Consider the following 19,982-nt stretch of genomic DNA (forward strand, 5'->3'; position numbering starts at 1 on the left):
ATCGAAGCACAGGAATTCACCCTTGATTTATGGGGAAAGACGTGCTGCTGGAAATAACTGTAAACTGCATGAGCAGCTACTGCAGGAGCATTTACAGGAATACAGCTCTGACTACTCCTTCCTTAGCCTTGCTGCAGCGAGGTGGAAGGCAAATGTGTGTCAGACTTTCAGTAAGTACTCACGGTAAGAATGTGTCACACGAGCGCAAAGCCCTGATCACTCCCTGCTTAAACACATGCTGGCTGCAGGAAGACAAGATCCAGCTGAGTGTTTGGTAGAAAAGGGGGACAGAGAGGAGGAGCGAGGAGTGTGCGTCCTATGCTGAGCTTTGCATGTTAGGCAGCTGTGTCCTCATCTACTGTAGCACTAGTTTCCTGCTTTGAGATTTAAAACAGATCCCATGAGCCACTGTAATATTACAGTACACTAATTCACCATTGCTCTGCAAGGAGAGAGGAAAAAGAAGGGTCTAAGCATTGAGGTTGTGCAGACACTATTGACAGCTGGTCTGAAAAACAAAGTTGTACACTGGACTGTTTCACTGTGCTTTCAACTTAGCATGACTCGATGTTTGTGGGAGCTAAGAAAAAGTTCCTTTGATGAAAGGTTTCTGTTATGTTATGAAGTAGTCATTTAAATTTATTTTACGCATTTGGCTTTTATCTAAAGTGACTTTAACTGTATTTAAATTATGCCGCACATTTGATCAGTATGGGATGTGTGTTTCCTGAGAACTGAAGCCATAACCTTGAAAGTTATTGCACCATACACTTCCAGTTGAGCTAGATTCTTACATTTTATTCATTCTTTAAAACTCTAGTACGTATAAAACAGTATTCACCAACTCTTTTTTTAATCCTTCACTGCAATATTCGCTAACATTCAAAAGTTTGGGGTTGGTAAGATAATTGTTTATGTTTTTGAAAGAAGTCTCTTATGCTCCTTACAGTTTTGTATTTGAACAGATTTTAAAATGTAATTTATTCCTGTGATGAAAAAGCTATTCCTTCAGAATAGGATCATGTGACAAGATGATTCATAGAATAGAACTCTTCAACTATATGTGTGTACATGATTTTAAACATAAAAAAAACTACATTTGCAACTGCATGTAAAACTTTTTAATGAGGAAAAAAATACCAACTGTCCCTTTAAGACAGTACAACCAATAATTATGGTGTTTACCAGACTATGGTTCATCTGACTTGGTGATGTCAGCGAAAAAGAAAGCGGTCTCAGAAGTTATTAAATTTTCATGAAAGATTATGAAGACCAATATTTTTTTTCCTTTAGAACAAAGAGTGCCAATGAATCACTCACAAAAAGACCATGAATATGTATTAAATGAAAAAAAATTGTTTTCACACCGACTTTAAGGTCAGAATGATGGTTATTTATGAAGTAAAACATGTACAAGTCATTTAAACCAACAGATCAGTCTTCTCTATAGCTCACAAGCAAAGCAGAGACAGGCAGCAAGGAGTGAGTGAGTTGAGTGAGACAGAAAGAGACGGAAACCGTTCCTGAGGCCTCCCCTCATTAACATAAAATGAAGCCTGGTAGCGGTAGGCAGCATTGCAGTGTGCTTGAACCTAATGCAGGCTGACAGCCTCACACACCCTATCCTTGCCAGCATACATACACACACTCTGCGCAGACGCAGATCTGTCAGGCAGCCCTTCTCACTCAGGAAGTGCAAGTGGCTGGGCCTGTTGCCTTGCTGCCTGTTACCATGACAAACACAGTCAGCTGGGAATCCACCCAAAGAGTTGACAAAGAGAACGAGAGAGAGAGAGAGAGAGAGTTTGGGGGAGAAGAGGGGCTGAAGAAAGTTAAAGAAAGAAATGTTTCTCTTCTTGCACTGAGCTGAATCTAAAACAATAAACGACTAGCTGGACAGAAAAACAGGTTACGTCTGCTAGAGATGGATGTGCATTCCAAAGCATGGCATTTACATGCAGAGCACACAAATAATTCATACGATGGAGAGTTTGTGAACAAATAAACAAGATTTACAATCATATACTGTTTTACTTTTTGTCTTATCTAATTTAAGGAGCTGTAGTCTCTCTTTCTTGTACCTGACTGCCTGTGATTACAATCCTCCGGGACAGAGTGAATAATTGAGTTAAAGGTGGGGCAAGCGATTTTTCAGAAACGCTTTAGAAAACTCTGGCCTACAAAGGGAAAAGACCTTAACTCGCTAGAGTGTGAAACTGAGAAAAATGACTTTAAACTTTTTACTTGTCCAGCCAAATTTATTGTAGGTAGCACACTGGAAATTTAACAGTTTGATGTTTTAGTAATGAAAATTATATACATTAAAAAACTGTGAGCTCAAACTTGATTTTTTTTACCCCTATTTTGAAATTAATATACTCTGCCTTTGCATTGTCTGCAAAATGTGAGAATTCACACCAAGGCAAAAGGCAGTAACTTCCACATTATCAATATTTGGTTGATGTTCACAACTTACAAAATCGTTATAGTAACACCGGTATAAAATCTAGTGATCATGGGCCGTCTCATTTAGGTTTTTGCACATAATAATGTGACTTTATTAAAGGTGCAGTGTGTAAATTGTAGCAGCATCTAGCGGATGAGGTTGCGAATTGCAACCAATGGTTCAGTTCCCCGCTCATCCCTCCCTTTAGAGAAGCTACGGTGGCTGACACAGGTAAAGATGTCATCGGTAAAGACAGCAGAGAGCATGAGATTTCTTTACAAAGATAAATCAAGGAATAACATTTACTTATAAATAAAATTGTGACTGTTAATGTACTTGTTCATCATTGTGTCAGTGTTTTATTCGTAAGAACAACAAAGTGACGAAACATGCCTTTTTTGTTTGTTTTTTGACCATAACAAGCAGACTAAAAAGTTAAACATGAGTGGATACCGTGGATACCAATTTATTTGCCATGGTCAGTAATGTAAAATAACGTTAGACATAGCATAATTGCTTTTATATTGATTTGTATGAAATAGCCTAACATAAAAGACCGGCTTGTGGATTGATGTGAACGCCAGCAAGCAGGAATAATGCAGAGAATGCTTGTGGATTAAACATCTCCAATGACATTCATCGCCGTTAGGGGTGGAACAGTTACATTTTTTCACGGTTCGGTTTTAGAGTAGCGGTTTTGGTATAGTTCAGTATGAGCTACTGTATGTTTATGGAAAAAGTATACTTTCAAATAAAAATTTTTTTTTTCAAATGTCAACATTGGCTACCAGAAATCACTTACCCCACCATTAAAAAATATCAAGAGATATGTTTAAAAATATAAGACATGAGATGATGGTAAATGGACTGCATTTATATAGCACTTTCAACAGACCCCATTCCCATCCAAAGCGCTTTACAAGTTGTCTCACATTCACCCATTCATTCATACACCGACTGTGGTGTCAGCCATTCAAGGCGCCATCCAGCTCAAGGACACCTCGACACTTGGTCAGTTAACCGGGGATTGAACCATCAACCTTCTGGTTTGTAGACAACATACATGAACCACTGAGCCACTGCCGCCCTGAACATTAAAATTAGTTTGAAATGGAAAAATAACCAAATAAATCAATAAATAAAACAGTGGCATAGACATGAACACAAAAGACAGTAAAGATATTAAAATTGTAAAATCAATAAAAATGTTAGGAGGACTTTAGGAGTACTAGTTTTGCCAAAATTTGCTCAAAATACAGTTGAGGATGCAATTTCAGGCTGTTTTCGAGAGGTTATCTGAAGGATGAGTAACAGAAAATGAGTCAAAGAATGACTCAAATAATAAAGATAGCATCTTACACTAAGCATCTAAAAAGTCACTGCAAATTGTGTTCAGATCTATGAGTGGTTCAAAGTGGCAGACACAAATGTGACTGTAAAAAAAACATGCAAAAATCATGGAGTACCACAAACTATTTAGTCTGTCACTCACCAAGAGTGGCCTAGAACTGTATGCCATTGTCTGAAGCTTTCAAGAAAGTGTCTAGAAAATAAAGTTTCCCACAGCAATCCACACAGAGGAATGCCACAGCAGCTGAACGCATCCTTGTGACTCAAGCTGAGGAGTGGATACAACTGTCTGCAGCACTCAAATGCCACTGCCGCCCCACCCTACGCATTCTTTCTGATTGTGCCTCTGACTGCTTCTGCTTCGCTCCATCATTTTACTTTCATCTTAAGTGCGAAAGGTCAAAGTGTGTATCATTCTGCTCCTTAGAACTGAAGTGCACTGGCCAGGGAGTTTCTAGGCAGGTCACTCCTGGAAAAGTGTAAGCATGAGTATACAGTGGGTACAGAAAAGAATGAACCCCACCCTCCTTTAAAATAATCACATTTTGTTGCTTTGCATCCTGAAAATGAAGATGGACACAATTTTTGTTTTACCCAGCTGTATTTACTCAGTGCAACTTATGACATCCAAGTGAAAGATATAACACCAACATGTCAAAAAAAAAAAAAATCTGAATCACTGAGTAGGAAAAAGTATCAAATTGTGTCTGTATTTTGTTTGTAAAGTCTTTAGTCTGTTTGGATATGCCTCTGCTAACTTTTCACATCTAGACTTTGTGATATTTGCCCACTCTTCTTTGCAGGACTGCTCAAGTTCAATTAAATTTGAGGGTGAGTGTTTGGGGACTGCAGTCTTCAAGTCATTTCAACTTCCTAACAGAGGGCAGCAGATTTTTATCAAGATTTTGATAGTATTTTGCCTCATTCATTTTTCCTTCTATCCTGACAAGTACTCCAGTCCCGGCTGCAGAGAAACACCCCCATAACAGGAATCACCATAATCACCACCGCCATGCTTTACTGAAGAAATCCTGTTATTTAGCTGTTGAGCTGCATTGGATTTCCACCAGATATCTTGTTTGGTCTTGAGGCCAAACAATTAAGTTTTAGTCTTATCTGCCTCAGAATCTTCTAGGTGCATTTTGGCAAAGCTCAGTCATGACTGCATGTGGCCTTTCTTGAGGAGTGGCTTTTTTCTTGCAACCCTCTCATACAAGCTACATTTGCGGAGAATTTGTGATTTTCTTTTCACATGCACACAATGAACACTTTTTGTCATAAAATCCTGCAACTGCTTCAGAGTTGCTCTAGACTTCTTGGTAGCCTCTCTGACCAGTTTCCTTCGGGCTCTTTTAACCACTTTGGAGTGACATCCTGATCCAACTAGAACTACCAAATAGCTATTGATGGGACGATTGATACCGAGGCTACAACACAGTTTAAGTGAAGTGATTGACATGACATACAGTTAAGTATGAAGAATTCTCAGAATTCATGCTCTGCATTTAACCCATAAGTGCACACACACACGCCGTGTGAACATACACCCGGAGCAGTGGGCAGCCATTAATGCTGCGGCACCCAGGGACCAGTTGGGTGTTCGGTGCCTTGCTCATGGACACCTCAGTCATGGTATAACCTGCCCAAGACTCAAACCCACAACCTTAGGGTTGGGAATCAAACTCTCTAACCATTAGGCCACAACTTCCCAGACTTTTCAAAGCTCTATTGTATCACACACTGTGCCAATGCTTGCATCCTCTGCACCGCAATGGTTTGTTAGATTTGGTTGAGAAACCAAGTCTGACCACCAGATGTTGCTAATGCACACTGTGTTAAAAGCTTCGGTTAATTAACTGTTTCTCTGCATAATTTCATGAAAGCCTCAAACAGTTCAGAAAGCTTCAATTTCCCATAACTAGCAATACTTTTCTTAATAATAGACTTCACTGTGATTCTAGGCTTTGATAAAGTATTTTACTTTTTTTATGTATCTGTCTCCTGACTTGTGCCTGTCCAAAACTTTATCCCAGAGACAGTGCTGTGCCACCATAGATTGTATAAAAAGTTGACGAATTACAGTTTAAGTCACTTCTCTTGTGGGCTTCGCTAGAGAGAGCGGGAGATTGCTGCTTGCTTGCCACCCATAGTTGACTGTTTGCTTCAGTTGCACTACCAAGGACTGAAATGAAACCTCTTGAACCCGGGTTGGGGACCTAGTAACATTGCCGGTTTCAGTCCCGGAATGAGCGCTGTGTGAACAAAAGCCAGAACTAATGCCTTGTCGTAGTGATGACTCTTTTGATCGCGCAACTCTTTTACCGGGTGTTTTGAAGGCAGATCAACGTTTGCGATGAAAAAATATGTGCAAACTGTAATAACGCAAAGATCAGTTAGTTCCTTTCTTTCCGCGCTGAAGCTGAGATCGTTCGCTAGATTCAGTGAAAGTTAACGTGTCTAGTGTTTTCGACTCGTACATTACACGTTACACCCTGATGTCATGTGTCTTTACTGGACCTTTATGAGTTGTGTGTGAAAGCACGCACATATTCCGGGTCATCACTGGGAGTGTGAAAGTGCAAAATCTAGTGACCCGGGAACAATTGCCGGAACACATTAACCGTGTAGGTCTTCATGGGTCCAAAAATTTGTGCCCAAACCCAAAAGAGACCCATAATGTACTACACCGAACTGACCCGGATCCGTATAGATCAGAGAAATGCCTACCCGAACCCTACCTGGACCCTTCTATTATTAGAAAGCTGGACCCGAAACCGCCGGGAAGACACAGACCCGACTGGACCCGATTGTCACATATTCCACCTTATGTGGAATATGTTATATTCCACCATAAATTGCTATTACAAATCAATAAACCTGTTATTTATTTTTTTACTTTTTGTCTTATCTAATTTAAGGAGCAGGAGTCTCTCTTCCTCGTACCTGACTGCCTATGATGCATCACAATCCTCTGACAAGAAAGTTATCCATGTTATTCCACTTGTTATTCCAATGTATCCATTATTACCATGCGTGCACTTGCATTAACTCTGAGTCTGCACGCTCTGCTTCTAACAGCAGAGAGAGAGAGAGAGAGAGAGAGAGAGAGAGAGAGAGAGAGAGAGAGAGAGAGAGAGAGAAAGAGAGAGAGAGATCACTTTTTTTTTTGCTCACACTTTTCTTTTCCTAATTTTACAAGTTGCAAGTTACAAAAAACACAAGCAGTGTCCGATCACGGCCGGGTATTCTCCGAGTCTGATGACTCCAATCGCACGGGTATTACACACAATGTTGAACAGACCCAGGACCCGAAGTAATAGATTCGGACCCAACCCAGACCCGGCTGATCATTTAAAATATAGGGGTCGACGGGTCTCGGGTGCACTGTGAAGACCTCTAGTAAGAAGTGCTGGGGCAGCAATCAGTGTTCCCTAATGCAAAGAGACATTAATAAACAGACAACCTGTCTCTTTGCTCCCTAATCCACCAGTGCTGAGCAATGACCCTGAGTGAAAACTCTCCAAGGAGAGGAAAAAACACAGCATCAAAAAAATGTTTATGGCACAAGATGGGCTTTATCGAGTTTGACAAAATGGCTTGCAGAAGACCACCTCTGAAGGACACCTTCAAAAGCATAACTTAGTCCCTGGTTGCGACTCCAGTCGGTAGCTGAGAGTCTGAAACACAGCACCAGATAATGTGGAATTAGTGGAAAAAAATAAAAGAGAGGCCTTTCGGAAGGAGAGCTCTGACTGAGTTGTCAGAGCAGAGTCTGGAAATATGTCAGGGCTGCTAAGCAGGCTGTACGTTCTGTTCCAATCCTACACACAACACATATGGCACATGTGGGACAGGTGTGACACCGAGCTTTGGCACTGGTTGTTCTGGTGGAGATTGGGTGAGAGAATGCAGCAGAAAGGATGGCGTGAGCAGGCAAACAAGTGCAACGGAGAGGATGGAGCACAGAGCACAGAGTTTTCAGTGATATTATGATCCTGTAACAGGATCTGCACGTTTCCATGCCTGTGCTTCAGAGCTCCCCTCCCCCTCACAGCTATTTCAGATCCGGAGGGTACTGATTCCCACAAACACACCCTTACACGCTCGCTCACTCATGCTGTCTCTAGCTCTCAAACACCTGCAGATATAAATGCACGAATGTAGACACATGCATGTTGCACTAATGGCAAATGGGTGCATCAGACATAGCAGACAAACACCCAAAAAGGACAACACCAATCATGAAGCAGATGATGCTACTGGTTAATGCTATTTTTCTCATAGGGATTTTTAAAAAGTCTTTAAGAGTTTTAAGTCATGAACCAAACCAACCAGCTATGATCGAATCACAAAATAACAAACTTTGGTTTTAAGCAAAAAAAAAAACTGTACAGAAACATTTCCGTCACACGTTTAACCATCCTTTCTACCTGGACTCTGTACCTGCTGTAATTTGTTGCAGTGCAAAGTTAGAGTGACATTTATATGGGAACTCCTGAAGAAGGGTCAATGACACTGAACAAACAAGCAAAACAGTAAGAAAGTAAAGCAGACTAACATAAAACCGGGAAAGTGGCAAGACAGATATAGAAGAGGCAGTGTGAAAAAAGATAAGAGAGAGGGATGTGTGAGACAGTGAGAGCGGTTGAGACAGACAGATGGAGAAGGCCCAGACGCCACATTCTCACACAGCACCGAGCGAAAGCTGCAGGGGTCAGACAACCATCTGACATCTTCAAAACTAACCAAATAACATGTCTGTAAAACTGTCACATGCTGGATCTGTACCGTACCTCAACCGTGCCTGTTGTACAGTCTTTACCGTACCACAAAGTTTAACAATACTAAAGACGGTCAAACAAGTGGACAGATATGCATCTGTTGCTTTACTGCAGATTTTTAGAACATGATCTCACTTGTATTGCCCAGAACTGAAAAGTAATAAAAGAAAACATCAGTCACTAGGCAAGCGAGTCTCCACTGTGTTGCCATGTAAAACTTTAGAGCCGTCTGTCTTTACTTTCAGAGTGACTAAGAGAGCTAATGAAAACTCAGTCTGTCACTTATGCTCCTCAAATGAGCAGATAAGATGTCCACCTCTCACAGTTTTTTTTTTTTTTTTTTTGGATCATTGTGAGTCACAACTAGTAACAATATGTAAAAAGAGTAAGTAATGGCTGATATGATATTGATACATTATATGTGTGTGCATGTGTGTGTTTATGTGTATGCAGTAGATAGATAGATAGATAGATAGATAGATAGATAGATAGATAGATAGATAGATAGATAGATAGATAGATAGATAGATAGATAGATAGATAGATAGATAGATAGGAAAGATTTATTTACTGCATTTGTTTAAAATAGAGTAAAACTGTAATGTTGTAAAACATTATTGCAATTTAAAACAACTTTTTTCTATTTAAATATATTTTAAGGTTTATTCTTGTGAAGGCACAGCTGAATTTTCAGCAGCCATTACTCCAGTCTTCAGTCTCATGATCCATCAGAAATTATTCAAATGCTGATTTGGTGTTCAAAAAACACTTCATATTACTATCATCAGTGCAGTGTTAAAACAGTTTAAAAAATATTATCCAATTAACAGGCCTAGTGGATCTATCAATCTCTCAATCAGCATAAAACTCCAATTTTACGAAAATCTCTCATAAATGGAGGATAGATGGAGTGGGTGACACACTTCAGAGCAGAGCTGTGGATCTCAGTCTCAGAGAACAGCAAAGAGGCGGCACATACTCTGAGCAGCTTCTTTACGTCAGCAAGAGTAACAAGACAACCCACATTACAGATTTCCCCACAGGCACTGAATGTTGCAAAGCACTGTATCATGCTCTCATATACTGTACACACTAACATTGGAGATGTTCATTTTGTTGGAAACCTAACGCATAAATTAAGGAAGAATGTATGAAAAGTTTGCACATTATGTTTACAGAAAACACTCCTAGTACTTTCACACTGAAATGATTCCCTAAAAAATACTACTGTTTTTGGAATAACTTAAGCTATGCTGTAATATCTGTAGAACAAAAAAAGAAAAAAGGAATGCAATATAGAGAGTAAAGACTAAAGCATGCCTTAAACTTCCCTTTAACATCTCCTAAATGTCACACTCCTGTTAAAAAAAAACAAACAAACTCAAAAACAGCTAAACAGTAACAGAGAGAGGAACGCAATTCAAACCGGTTTGACCAGACAGGCAGAAGTCTTGGAGCACTATGCGAAAGTGTAAGATATGCATGCGTATGCATGCGTGCGCACGCACACACACACACACACACACACACACACACACCACAAAACTAAACAAGCAGCAGGTAATGTAAAATTAAACCTATTAACAATAAATTTAAATTAAATGTAATAAATTTATCCAAAGCGACTTACAATGCATTGAGGCTATCAATTTTTACCTATCATGTATTCCCGGGAAATCAAACCCCCAACCTTGCGCTTGATAACGCAATGCTATACCAATTGAACTACAGGAACACAATAATTATTAGTCTTCCTTGTCTTTACTTGATTACTTCATTAATCAGGTACAGTGTCATATCACATTTCAAGAGACTAGAGACATTTTACATATACATATATATAGTACAGACCAAAAGTTTGGACACACCTTCTCATTCAAAGAGTTTTCTTTATTTTCATGACTATGAAAATTGTAGATTCACACTGAAGGCATCAAGGGCTATTTGAGCAAGAAGGAGAGTGATTGGGTGCTGCGCCAGATGACCTGGCCTCCACAGTCACCGGACCTGAACCCAATCGAGATGGTTTAGGGGTGAGCTGGACCGCAGACTGAAGGCGAAAGGGCCAACAAGTGCTAAGCATCTCTCGGGGAACTCCTTCAAGACTGTTGAAGACCATTTCAGGTGACTACCTCTTGAAGCTCATCAAGAGAAGGCCAAGAGTGTGCAAAGCAGTAATCAAAGCAAAAGGTGGCTATTATGAAGAACCTAGAATATGACATATTTTCAGTTGTTTCACACTTTTTTGTTATGTATATAATTCCATATATAATTCCACATGTGTTAATTCATAGTTTTGATGCCTTCAATATGAATCTACAATTTTCATAGTCATGAAAATAAAGAATGAGAAGGTGTGTCGAAACTTTTGGTCTGTACTGTGTGTATATATATAATATTTGGAACAATATCTGATTTACAAAACTAACTAACAAACCCAACACTGAAGCATAAGCTATACAGGAAAAACATGAGTGGTCCATTAACATAATAATTTTCTGATGTCCACTCTTCAAAAAGTCGATGAGGTGAATCTGGACACTGAATAAATCCACTCTGTGACATTTACAAGTAATTGAGGGGACAAAACCTCATTTTTCTTCTGTGACTGTGTTGCAGGAAGGAAGTGCACATTTAAAGATGACACGGAGAGTACAACATGTAAATGTCACAGAGTCAGTCTTTTTGTTTAAAGGAAATAAGACAGCAATACGACGAGCAAACTGAAGAAAGCATGGTTGTAATCTACTTTGCTTAATGTGAACCGTGCATTCACTAAAAAATCCCACTGCACCTTGATCCTCTGAATTTATCGAGTGTGTGCGTGCATGTGAGCTATTTGGACTTTGAATGTCAGTGTGTCTGACAAGGATAGCAACTGCAAAATGACTTCTGCTGTGAGTCGCCACAGATTTCACTGACTTCTTTACAATAAAGATAATGCACAAACAGTTTAAATGATGAAAACAAGAGTATTTTCACAACATTGTTATAAACTTTTTGCTTCAGGTTTTGACTTAAGATTTTACTTAAAATGTTAATACTGCAGTTTTTACAGTGTTGCGTAAATTTACAGAAACAAAGAGAAATATTTGCTCAGACGCTGAGACAGAAGACACTGTCCCTCACAATCCCACACTGCCATTTTCCAGTTTGTGAATTTGTTCCATGACGACCAAATAGGTCTAAATTTAAGCCAAAAATAAAATCATCTACTGTGTCAAAGCCATTCAATGGCCTTTTATCATCTAATCAAACCCATGTCTAACTCAACAGTGAAGTGAACATGCAACTTTGTACACAGTGAAAAATCATGTCAACATCTTATTTTCCATTAATTCCAAATGTCAGAATTATTTCAGTTTCAAATTCATCTGCAGTGAAATTCAAAGTGGTAAGAAAGTGCAATAAGCAGGTTGTCACATTGATTTTATTTAAAAATCCATAAACAAAAATTAAGAACAGTTACAGTAAAGCCCAAATCATGCTCTTACCTAAAATAATAATAAAAATAAAACGATTTCATTGTCTGTCTGGTTCTGATTCTCTGTCCCAGTCCAGCTTTTTGGTCATTTGGATCTTCATCTTTAGTAAGCTATCAGCACAACAGAGCGAAACTATAAAAAAAAATAAAAGAAAAGAAACCTTTTTGATGTTCAATTTGACTCAACTGGCGACTCGGTTCGGCTACATAGCGGTTCTGCCTTGGGTTGCGACATGTCTCTGAACTTTCCGAAGATCGTACCGAGCGCCAGACAACAATGCACGACTGCGCGTATGACTGTTGCCTCTGCTATGTGCAACATCAGTGACGCCGCGGCGTTTCCACGCCACTTACGTGATCTCAGTTATTTATGAATAAGCTGTGCGCTTACCTCGTCTACTTCAAGTGGAGGAATAAACTGAAGCATCGGGATGGATCTTTGTTTTATTATTTACAGCCGGTACCAATAAAACTCTCGCAGCTGATGAGGAAGCTCGGCAGCGAGTTTGTGGAGAGAGATAAGGACAGCAGACTATCCGCGAGCCCGGAGTCCGTCACTATGACCGACACAATCACACTCGAAAGCGAATGACGTCGAGAGAGACTGGTGCCCGACTACACAGAGCCTGACCTCGGCAAAGTCCAACCCCTACACAGGCAAACACACCCTCCACGCGTCCACCCACTAACTCTCGGGCTGTGGCTCAAATTCTAGCATGCTGCCTATCTAGACAGCGTCACGGGCGCCTCGCGAGACACTTGCATGAGCTGCACTGACGCCGAACGTGTCTATAATGAAGCAGGCAGCTCAATATGTTTCGAGACACGGCCCTTTTCTTTCTGTATAACAGCAGAAATGAGACCAAGAAAGTTCTTGTAGTCGACATGTCTTGTATCATCTCAACATAATAGCAACTTCTTAAAAAATGAAACGGGTTTTGGTCAGAGAAAGTTGCTTAGTTGCTTAGTCTGCAGAAAATGTAAATCGACGACTTCAGTAGGTCAAACTAAATTTCATATAAACGGTTTTATTTTTTTATTCTAAGGAGCTAGTGAAGGAAAATATTAGTTTTGATTATTTTTACTTGGGTAACAGGGTTTAGCATAAGGAATGCATTCAACATGACATTCTGTGTTAAAATTGAGAAAATGGAATAAGATTATTTACTGCCATGCTGTAGGATAAAAAGTGTTCAAATGATGTTGTTTCGCAATTTTAAACAATGTATATACATTTTTGTAATGGGGGGGACACTGTTAAATGTTGCATTTTTGATCATTACAATTTTATCAAAAATGTTTTTTAATGCATAGCTACATAAAATAATTATTATCTAAATAAATCCACAATATTCTAAGCCATGAGGTACCAAAGTGTAATGTGATACAAATTAGATTTCAAAAAGATTAAAGAAGAAAACCTATATGTTCTTTAGTGCATGTAATGTAAATGTTTTTTTTTTTTTTTTTTTGTGAAGGGTGTGTCAGGGTTAGGCAAGGAGGAACTCAAGTGCAGACAGGGAATCACAAAACAAAGGGTTTATTACAAAAAAGGGGAAAACAAAACCCACGAGGGGGAAAACAGGACTAGGGCAAATACAGCAATACTAAATAAGACTGACTCGACAAGATAAACAAAGACTCAAAACAGGAGAACACTGACTACAACTAACACTCACGGTTATACAGGGACTTCAGAGGAACAATCACTAGTGTGGAACACATCTGAGAAACACAGTTGAGGTACAATCACAGGTACAATCACAATGACAATGAACCGACGCAAGACAGAGCACACTAGGAGATCTAAATAGGGGTACTAATCAAGACACGACAGGTGTTACAGATAGGACAATCAAGACACGACTAGGTTAACAAGGGGGGCGGGGCAAGGGAACGAGACAACACAAGCACATGGCCCAAAGACAAGGCCATGCGCTTGTACACAAAACAAGGGTCTGTCATGATCCTGCCTCAAGACTAGGAAAAATCAAGGACACGAGGGCAGGATCATGACAGGGTGAGCATATTTGAGAGCAATATGCATGTTTGACCCTATAGTTCCCAACAGCTGCATACTGTATGACCTTACCAATGATGCTCTTATAGAAGCCTCAAGCTAACCGAATTGCCCCCACATGGCAAGGACAAGCACTGCACGGCTCATAACCGCACACTGTAAGCAGCTCACAAATTTGTTGTTAATATCATGCCTATATGTCAAGCATATCTGATGCAAAAATGCAGTTTTTAAAAATGTCTAAATGATTGCTCTACCAGATATAAACACATAATTTTTAACTGGACACAAGATGAGATCATGAATGTGGCCCACTTCTTTTAAGCAATGCATCCTCACGGAATAAAATGTTTCACTGTCTGCTCTTATTTTTAGACTTGATCCACTGTATTTATGTGGCAATTAAGCATTATTTCCAAAAGAAATACACAATTCAAAAACACATAAATAAACCTTACTGTCTCTCCAATGGAACCAACTAGCACACTTCAGTAATGCAGTGTAATTTATTGCCACCACTGCAATAACACAGGGCACGTTTCAGTGTACACCATTCATGTACCATCGCCAATGGATTTGGCAACAAGGCATTATGACAGGCACAACGCTCACCTATTTTAAGCCAGCAGTGTGCTTAGATTTAGGGCATCCAGTTTAGGATGTTGCCTGTTCGAATGTTAGAGAAGGCCTTGCATATTGCACAAACAAAAACAACATTGAATTACGCAAAAAATAACTTTAATAATAAAGCCATCTTCACATCTCACACTCCTCTAGAGCTACGGCTCTCAAATTTCCCACATAAAAACACCACTGGAGTGAATGTGAGACAAAAAGCAGTGGTGTGAATCCATGTCCCTGTGTCTGTCTCAGTGTTGTTTTAAATGAGGAGGAGAGAGCCGAGCAAAAGAGTGGTTCTAAATAAAGATTTCAGGTCAAAAACAGGAAATGGCTCAGAGAGCAGTCGAGGTAGGATGGAGTAGTGCTGGCCACTGGGCGGCATCTACAACATCCCCTTTGTTCCCCCACACTATAAGCAAGGAAGCACAGCCCATCCCATTTCTCTCTCTCTCTCTCTCTCTCTCTCTCCCTGTCTCTCTCTTTCTCCCCTCCCTTTCTCTCTCCCTCCAGATCTCTCCTGCCTTTCTTTGCAAAGCGTGTCTTATACGTTGTGACAGTGTATGATGAATGGTTGTGGGAACGTCCCAACAATAGCCTCTTCAGCAAGAGTGCTGAACATGGCACAAATAGTGTGGGCATCCATTCAAAAAACACATGAGCTGTTAACAAATGATGAGCAACTGCTTAATTTCCTGAACTAATTTGCATATCTTTCATATATGTGACCCTGGACCTGGTCATAAGTCATAAGTGTTGATTTTTCTAAATTGAGATTTACACATCATCTGAAAGCTGAATAAATAAACCTTCCATTGATTTATGGTTCGTTATGATATGACAATATTTGAAAATCTGGAATCTGAAGGTGCAAAAAAAAAAAGTCAATTTATGTCAATGGCTTCCAGCAGCTGTTTGATTACACACATTCTTCAAAATATCTTCTTCAGCAGAAGAAAGAAACTCATACAGGTTCGGAACAACTTGAAACTTAATTAAGAATGAATGATGGCAGGACTTTTATGTATGGGTGAACTAAATACATAAAAACTCTTAGTAAAGGTATTTTTTTATTAAATACAGTCCTAAAAATAAAGGTTCCAAAAGGGGGCTTTCAGAAGAACCATTTTAGGTCTTTTGAAAAACCTTTAATAAGTGTTTTTTTTTTTTTATAGTATAAAGAATATAAAAAAATCTAAAGAACATTTTACCCCTATAAAGAACCTTTAATGGAAAGATTCCATGGATGTTAAAGGTTCTTTGTGAACCCATAAGCCAATAAAGAACTGTTATTTTTAATAGTATACATGTGAATATGTATTGATAATTACTAAGGGACAGTTCATCTCAAAGTCATCATTTACTCACCTTCATGTTTTTTCCCCCAATGGGGTACAAAATACTTTAGACATTTTCCAAAATATCTACTTTATGATTCCACGAAAAAATGAAAGTCGTACAGGTGAGTAAGTATTGCCTTAATTTTAATGTATGTGCAAACTGTCCCTAATTGAAAAGCTATCAACAGGTCATGCCTGACTGAGAAAAAATGTGAAGCCCTCAACTCCATGATATGATGATAAAAGTGGGGTGAAATCACACTGCTTTATTACACACTACAGAGTCATGCAAACAAAATAGCTGCTTGATTGCAGTGCTATTAATTACAGGGCTCTTCAGGGTCCCAGTGACACAGACACAGGGTTCTGGTGCCAGGAGAAACAGTCTTAACTAAACTCCTGCTGAACCCTTCTCTCAACATCACACCACAGTCCACTCCACTCCTCCTCTACACTCCGTTGAGTACCCTTGGCAGTTGGCACTTCTGTCTCTCTCATTATCTAATTTGGCTCATTATCATACAGACACACTTCAGCAGGGGGTGCTCCCTCATCTTAACATCATAACTGATTGTGGCCTTCGATAAATAGCTGTTTAAATCAATGGCCTGGACGAATACCATACGGCAAAAAAAATTAAAAAAAATAAAATAAAACAAGTTTTATGGCCAAAATATACTTTTAAATACATGATACAAACAGTGAAACTCAATGAAATGAAGTTTTGAAACTGAAAGTATATTTAGTTTCAACCTTCAAATACCAAAATATATTTCATAGGCAAGAAAATTAATTTTCCTTACAGTATTTTCTACGGTAGGATTAATTCATTATTTATTTTTATTAATATGTGTTATGTTCACACGTTACTGACAACAAATATATATATATATACATATTTTTCAAATAAATATGTAAACATATGTAAATGAACATATTCAAATTTGGGGGGGGGTTGAATTAAATAGACAGCGAAATATATATATTTTTAAGATTTGTATATTTTTTGAATATAAACATTGGCAAAAATATATTATTTCCCATACTATGGAAAACAGAAGTAAATGATGACAAAATTTTCATTTTTGGGTGAATTATACCTTTAAAATCTTGAAATCGTGATACATTTGTTTCAATGTTTTATGATGAAAAGAAAGTTCAAAATAACAGCATTTATTTGAAACAGAAATCTTTTGTAACATGCCTTTACTGTCACTACTGATCATTTAATACATCCTTGCTAAATAAAGTAGTACATAAAAGAAAAAAATTGGACGTTAAGTTTCAGTGCAAGATTCGCATATCCTTCCTTGTCTCATGACTCACGACGTTGAGCATGTTAAAACATGTTTCAGTAGTACTGGGGTTGAAAAAAAAAGAACTATTCATTCCTCTATGTGAAACAGAAAAAAGTTAAGAGTTATAGTTATGTTTGATTCTTTTCTTCTATCAGTTCAAACTGTCTGTTTCAGTGAATCTATTTAAAACAGATTCAGTGACGTGCATTGACTCAAAAGAAAGCCCTAAATTATCTGATGTTCATGGATGGCGCAGGAAGAAATGATCCTGAAAACACATTTTCTTGAAGATTTTAAAGACTATTTTGCCCAGCCATAGTGGCGAGGGAAGGTAAGAAGTTAAAGCCACTCTGAAATCCGATTCCCTTTTGTTCTTCATTTATTCATTATTTGCCATGTCTGAGGTGCACCACGTGCCAGGCGTCAGTCAAGCATGACATGAATCTCCACTACATGCGAATCCAGTTGCCCAGTTTCCCTATGGTCAGCGTTATAGCATTTCTCTCCTTTGCCGCCTCCACATCAGAATCGCTCAGACCCTTACGACCCACCTCCTCTTACTCCATACATGTGCAGAGCAAAGCTACAGACCCTGAGTCATGCAACATTTCAGAAAGAGAAACCAGGAGGGAAAACTGAGAGATTTGAGAATGTGTGTGTATTAACATTCTTCCCAAGCAGGAATTGGCAAGGTAAAGAAGAGAGGACAAGATAAAGAGCGGAAACACAAAGAAACAGGATATTTTATTATAGGAATCATCTTAACACGAGTAAGTAAGCCTACTAGCAATGCTGTGATAGCAGTTATTTTAAAGTTAACAGATTTTTTTTGGGCTGGATTACAATCATCTCACAGTAAGGAAACAGAAGATAAATGAAAAAGGCTTATTGTAAGTCATTCATCACTGATCTCCCTAAGGTGCTGTGTATTAAGGCAAAGAATAACAGGTTGTGCCATGAGGCGTGCTGTGCTTTAAGAAAAAAACTGAACGAACGCTAAACTTTGTGTACACACTTGTGTTTTATCCCATTTCCATGGTGATTATGAAGAACAATATTGATATAACGCAGCGTTTTCCAACCCTCCTCCAGACATTAGTAAGTTTGCACGTCTCACATGAATATACGCTTACACAAATACACTTACACACCCAGGCTGGAACAAAACCAACGCAGTGATGGTTGCGGTTTTGGAAGCGGACTCCATATATGACAGGACATCATACATCATGCTGTTTTTCTCTTTCATTCTGTGACTCTCTTGGCTGGGGCTGGACAACTTCAAAATGCTCAAGATGTGTTTACTGGAAGCCACATTTTTGAGTGGACACATAGACCAAGAACGAGCAGAAAGGTCTGACATTAATGGCATGAAATTTTGGCACTGAATATATTCAATAAAATCCTGCAGGAAAAGGAAGATATTTCATTAAAGGTTGGTGCCACAACTAAAAGCAAATGCTCTGTGGGAGGATAATAATAAAAGGTCAATAATATGACACATCTATACATTAATTTAAAATTCTGTAACTCATACATGCAATTTCTTGAATGACTATAATTTTCATTTGAATACATAAAAATTCATTTTGATACATTTTTGGGGGCATAAGGTCTTAAATGTCAGTGTGATACAATTCTCCTGATATTATAATTAAGCGGAAAAAGACTAAATAAAAAGATGGAATCCTCAGCTAGACAACCATATTAAGCATCATCTTTTATTATTATATCTTAGAAAATGCAGGGGAAAAAAAACATAAAACAGGAAAGATATCAGTAGAGGACCCTTGTTAAAGTCAAAACGTCTCCTAAAATATCAAACAATTTTACCTTTTTCATTGATAAGTCAAAGTTATTAAAATTTTTTAAATCATATAATTCATTATATTTGTTAAAAAAAAAATTAAAGTACTATTGAAAACAAAGATTAAGATGTATTTTGATGTTTTGTGAGATGGCCACAGCACATTAAATACTAGATTTCATATCATTACATTTAAACTTTTTCTTGGTCCACAAGATAAGAACATTTCTAAACAGCAGGTGACTTTTAAACAATTTTTTTTCATGGTCATGGACACTCTCATTTGCCACTGACACACACGTTCTCTGAGTGAGTGTGATTGTGAGTGTGTCCACTGGCTCCATCAAAACGTAATCACGTGTGTTTGTGAGTAATTACATGGGCGAGCAAGAAAACTAAAGCAAGTCTTTCTGTTGTGTGTCTGTGCACTTAATGCTGAATGAATTATTGCATTCCTATTGTGCTCCTCATAGACTCACGACTACTGTACCGTGAGTCGTCAGTACCAAGCCCATGTTGGGAGAGATGGCAATTGTAGGAAATCGGTAAACATTCCCCTATCTTGACTTGTCTTTTTTATCTCTGTCTGAATAACATTCAAGTGTTGGACATTGCACTGTATACAAACTCTGAAACTGTTTTCTCTAAACACATCTGATATTTGTCTTTCTCACATTAAGCAGTTGTTTGATCGGGTACAGTTGACAACAGGCACCACTCTGATTAAAAAAGCATGAATTTATGAATATTAGTCATAGCTGAAGATGGCCTGAGTCATAAAAAAACATGTTTTCACCAACACGGCTGAGTTTTCTCCTACATGGCTTCAAACTAAAAG

At 38.6% G+C, this 19,982-nt stretch overlaps 1 protein-coding gene across 4 annotated transcripts in view; it reads right to left on the minus strand.

The window, feature by feature from the left end:
- LOC128026218 (SERTA domain-containing protein 2) overlaps positions 1-19,982 on the minus strand; it is a 37,920-nt gene that overhangs the window by 5,498 nt on the left and 12,440 nt on the right. Inside the window, exons 1-2 of one of the 4 annotated variants that reach the window (XM_052613079.1) lie at positions 12,453-12,764; positions 12,072-12,194 (exon numbers count right to left, since the gene is read on the minus strand). The exons of 1 other annotated variant lie outside the window; for it this stretch is intronic. In XM_052613079.1, the coding sequence (XP_052469039.1) occupies positions 12,072-12,103 (32 nt within the window). In that variant the 5' untranslated portion in view covers positions 12,104-12,194; positions 12,453-12,764. Of the gene's footprint in view, positions 1-12,071; positions 12,195-12,452; positions 12,765-19,982 lie in introns of those variants that run through there. 2 more of the 4 variants (XM_052613081.1, XM_052613080.1) reach the window with 2 other exon arrangements.

This window comes from Carassius gibelio, chromosome A13 (assembly GCF_023724105.1).
Source record: "Carassius gibelio isolate Cgi1373 ecotype wild population from Czech Republic chromosome A13, carGib1.2-hapl.c, whole genome shotgun sequence".
NCBI classification, from domain to species: Eukaryota; Metazoa; Chordata; class Actinopteri; order Cypriniformes; family Cyprinidae; genus Carassius; species Carassius gibelio.